At 43.7% G+C, this 5,187-nt stretch overlaps 1 protein-coding gene across 1 annotated transcript in view; it reads right to left on the reverse strand.

Moving 5' to 3' along the window:
• SPATA48 (spermatogenesis associated 48) overlaps window positions 1-5,187 on the reverse strand; it is a 42,490-nt gene that overhangs the window by 14,863 nt on the left and 22,440 nt on the right. Inside the window, exon 6 of the mRNA XM_011377282.2 lies at window positions 4,434-4,501. Coding sequence (XP_011375584.2) covers window positions 4,434-4,501 — 68 coding nt within the window. The remainder of the gene's footprint in view (window positions 1-4,433; window positions 4,502-5,187) is intronic.

Below are 5,187 nucleotides of genomic sequence, written 5' to 3' on the forward strand. Positions count from 1 at the left end.
CAGGTCCGACCCTGCTGAGCTTCCGAGATCAGCCGGGATCGGGCGTGTTCAGGGTGGCGTGGCCGTGGACTGAAGACGCGGCCTTAAGCGAAGTGGGACCCAGACGAGTTGAGCGCAGCGCGTTCGGTCGCCCGCGTGGACCCGCTCACCATCCGGCCGCTCCCCGGCCACCCGCCCACGTGGGTGCCCCCTCGCTGCACCCTCTCAGCGGTCAGACTCGCGTGCCCTAGCTGGTGAAGCCGCACGGCCCATTTGCTCAGACACACGGGCTTTTCATGCTTGAGCGGGGCTTGTAGGCCGTCGAGGCTTGTCCTCTGTGGTGTCAGTGAAGCAGCCACCGCACGAAGTTCAGTGACTCACACAAGACACGAAGTTCAGTGACTCACACAAGACACTTAGGGCAGCGCAAGGAGCCCCGCGTTTACATTGCTTTTTTCCAGCTCCAGCCCTAGAATCAGCCATTTCTCCAAGGATCTCAAAACTTCTTGTATTAGAGTATGGTGTTTAAAAACCAACTGCTGGCCGCTAGATGTGCTTGTGGCTGCTGGGGTGTCCCTACGTCTAGGCTCTCTCAGGGGCCAGGGATAGGAATAGGTGGGGGCATACGAGGCCATGCGTACCCACACATCTATACACATTTTCCATCTGCTCCCTGCTCCTTCGCGGGCCGTGGGCTCACAGGCTCTCTCACGGGATCAGCGCACGGGGCTCGGTTTAGCCTGTCCCCCTCACTCATTTCTAATGTCGTTCTCGGACCCTATGACACCTGCCTCCCATTACCTACCAAATACTTGCTTTTTTTTGCTCAAACCTAGTATACACGTAAGAAATTTTAGAATCGCCACCCCATTGCCCCGTGAGAAACCCATTCGCCACCTGCAGCGTAAAGGCTTCTACACGCTTCTTTCTGTCTTTAGAGTTAGTGTTCAGTCAAAATACCGTTTCCAAATTCTTTCAGGTACACATTTACTTAGGACCACTCCTTTGCTCCCCATGCACTGAACGGTAGTTACGTCATTTATGTGTATCACAGATGCGTTTGCCACGATCTGCACTCCATCCAGGACTCCCATGACATCCTGGTAGATATTAAGTAATTAATTAATATTTAATTTGCATGCAGCAAAGTTTGTTATCCGTGGTGCATAGTTCTACGGGCTGACAAATGCAGCGCCACCCACAGAGCCACACGCAGCGGTTCCAGCTCCATAGATGTGCCCCGTGTCGCCTCTTTGCGGTCAGCTCCTTCCCCTCCGCCACCCGCTGGCAGCCGCCGATCCATTCCCGTCCTTGCTGTTTTGCCTTTTCCAGAACGTCATACAAATGAATCATACGATATGTGACACTTTGGGTCTGGCTCATTTCACTGAGCAACATGCATTTAAGGTTCATCCACATCGTTGTGTCCCATTTGTCCTTGTCGCTGTGGGGTGGACTCCACTGCATAGGTACACTCTAGTGTGTTTGTCCAGTGTACCTTTTCCATCCACCTGCAGAAAGCCATCTCGGTTGTTCCGTGACTTTGGAGATTATGAACCAAGCTGACAGCCACACCTGCATACAGGTTTGCACATGGGCTCCTGGGAGCAACACCTGCACAGAGGAAGGCTGCAGGGGGAGCGGTCGCCTCAGCAGCTCTGAGGTGTGGGCATCCTCACTAAGACATATAGCTCTTAATCCATCAAGTGATTTATCATTTAAAAAACACAATATATCCATATCAACTGGATAACAATTTTATCATCGGGGTGAGCCATTTGCTACTTTACCAGACGATATTTAAGTAAAAAGATGCTAAGAAAGGTTTCCATCATCACTCACATAATTCGGTCAGTGCCAATGATTTATATCTTCATTCTTTCAAGAGATATTTGAATGGGATTATTAATGATTTCAGCTTGCTGTGTTCACAAGGATCTTACATTTTTGAATGTTTCAATATTTTATTTAAATTATTACCATTCAGTTTATACAACAGAATCTACTATTTATATTGGGGTATTTTATATATTTGGCAAAACCATCTTTTAAATAATTATTATCAAAAAAATTTACACGTTGTTTTTAGAATATGGCTCAATAAAATCTAAGTTTGCTGACAAGACCCAATATTTTCCCCAATATTGTCACCATTTGCAATTCCAGATTCGGCAGTTAAACTTAATTAGGATTTGCTTATTTCCACTTCATTATCCTTTTTTCTTCTAAAAACAAAAAAAAAAAATTTTTACAGGCAATTTAAACTGGTTTTAATCAAGTGATATGATTTTCAAGGATTTGAAAAATGTTAGATTTGATATTATTTTTTCATAACTGAAATTATACCCAAAACTCTCATTAATTTTGCTAAGGTTAAAAATCTTCATTATTTTGTAATTACTTTGGATTAGGTAAATACAAAATTAAATATCCAAAATTAACCCTTACGTTACGGTGATGATCAAATTGACTATCATCAAACTGGAAAATCGGATGGAACGCCAGAGACAAAAAATGAGATAATCTTATTTTGGAAAGCATGTATCTTGCTTATGTATTTTCTGCCTGCTTCACACTATTCTCCATAATTGGCTATAATATTATTTGCAAAATATACAGATCTGTTTAAAGCTCCATGTGATTCATTCTCATATTTTGTTTTATTTAATTTGCTGGTTGTGACTCCCCACTAACAAGTTGTAACCAACGGGCTAAGAATAACTCATTAAAATCCTTAGTAGAGTCCATTCTTTAAACTGGACTAAGATAAGCAAGAATCAATTTCAAGTGGTTTAAATAAATAAATACGAAAAGCAAAACTTTATTATTTTTTAGAAAAAATGTAAGTAAAGAAGGGTAATATCTTTATTACTTCTAGGTAGGACATATCTATTAAAAGCACCACAAAAATAACTAGACATGGAGGAAAATGGGTGAGTTCAGTTACAGCAAAATTCAAAACTTCGGTTCAGCAAAGGGCACTATAAAATAGAAAAAAGTCACAGATGGGAAGGAGATACTTGGATGCATGTCACCAATAAAGGGTTTTTATCCAGAATAATAGGCAAAAATTTCTATAATCAATAAGTAAGACATAAAAAACCCAACTGAAAAAAAGGGTAAAATATATGATGAGGTAAGTTATAGATGTGTACACTCAAATGAGTCATAACTTATAAAAAATGATGATCAGTGGCCAGGTAAATGTAAGTTAATATTGTAATGAAGTACAATGTTATGCTCATAAAATTGGAAGTTTTTTCAATTTGAAAATCTCCAATGCTGACCACAGCGCGAGAACTCAAGCATTGGTGATGGCACAGACACTCGTAAAACTCATTGGAGAAGAATGGGATGAAACTCAGGAAATGAAGGTAGCTCTTGGTGCAGCCACGGTGGACATGAGTATGTGTGTATGAAACCCACACATGTTTTTATGCCTGGGTAATGAAGACATGAGGACATTGTTTCCAACTGCAGTAAAAATCAGAAAAAAAGTTAAACTATGACAATGGATGACTAAATTGTGGTATATCCATTCAATGAAAGGCTACATAGTAGGGAAAATGGACACCTGGAGATTCAGGTGCCGACCTGTATGAATCTCACAAACACAACACCGAACAAAACGCGCAGTTGTATAAATGTGTGTATGAGACCACTTATACTGAATTTAAACCACACACCTCGATACCACATTTGGGTCAAGAATAACACACGTGGTTTAAAGGTCATAGGGATGTACGAAAACATGAAACATCGCAGCCACAGCAGCGGCGCTCCCTGAGGAAGGGCCAGGCGCTTAGAGAGAAGCACAGAGGAGCTGCCCCGGGGCTGCCAGTGCTTTGTTTCTAAAGCCGGAAGATGACACACGAATTATATTCTTATTCATACGTTTTGTGTATACGAAATATTCAAGACTGAATTTAAAAAATCAAAATCGAGACGATGACCTGGAATGTGGGTTACAGTGAGAACACAAATACTAACATTTTCAAAGGCAGAGATGCCAGTTTTTAGACGAAATGAACAAAATTACTTATGCGGGAGGATGAGTAATTAAGCCATAGTTCTTAGCATCAGCAGAACTCAGAACGACGTTACACAAAAGTTGACGGAAAATGATTTGTAATTCCTTGAAGTCCATGGATTTTGCAGCATCGTGATTCTTCATATCCGATTCTTTATAAAGCCCTCCTTGTCTTTAGATTGAGGTGGTATATTTAATGGTCTAGATTTTAAGGAGGTTAAGAGAAAACAAGAGGAAGCAGCGCTAAACAACTGAGCTGGGATGTGGGTCCTTTCCTGTCGCGGGGCGGCAGTCTGCGGGCTTCTGGGCTGCTCTCCAGAGGGTGTGCCCCCCGCCCCCAACCATGCGCTAGATCAGCCGATTCTTAACCACAAATATGCGACGGGAAAATCGAGACATGAGAACATGAGCAGATAAAACTTACAAAGTGACTGGTTTGACTGGTGCCAAGAAAGATCTTGTTTGAAATCTGTCCCAGAGTCCACCAACCATCTAAAATCATCAAAATGAATGACAGGTATTCAGTAAACAAGGCACTGTAGTTTCTATCATAGAAGTTCCAATTACTGTACTTTCTAGTATACTAGCTCCCAAGGTCCCAACAGTCCTGTCCGCATGGGGGGCCAGCCCCAGGCTCCCCAGGAAAAGCTCTCCCCAAATCCCTCAGCGACCCCGTTTGCTCCCAGGCACCCTGGTCCCCACCCCTGTGCTCAGACCCTGAACTTCAGTTTGTCTCCTCCCGGTGGGCTCTGCCTCGTTACCCGCATCCTTCCTTCGCAAAGAGGCCGGCGTCGAAGGCCGGCGTTGGGTCACTTGGGTCACCCGCAGACGCCCCTGGCCGCCCTCTGCAGCCCCAGGCCAGTCCCCCTGCCAGCCCGACCCGGGTCCTGCGCTTTGGACCCTGGCCTGCCTGGAAGGACTTTGGTCGCCAGTGTAACTCAACACCAAAGAATGTGCAGTGAAATGGTCCATTTTCTCAAGATGCGACACTTTCACGTACTCGAGAGAGCGTTAAAAATAGCCGTAAGAGTCCAGGCACCTTTCTGTTCTCTGGCTGACTTTAGTTTCTGTGAAAATCCCATAATGAAGCTTTATATTGAAACTGTTTTCTCTCTTATCCTTTCTCTCTTTGCAAAGCCGAGGACGTTTTTGAGACAGCGCGGAGTCAGGCTGTGGTC

This window comes from Pteropus vampyrus, unplaced genomic scaffold (assembly GCF_000151845.1).
Source record: "Pteropus vampyrus isolate Shadow unplaced genomic scaffold, Pvam_2.0 Scaffold308, whole genome shotgun sequence".
Classification (NCBI taxonomy): domain Eukaryota; kingdom Metazoa; phylum Chordata; class Mammalia; order Chiroptera; family Pteropodidae; genus Pteropus; species Pteropus vampyrus.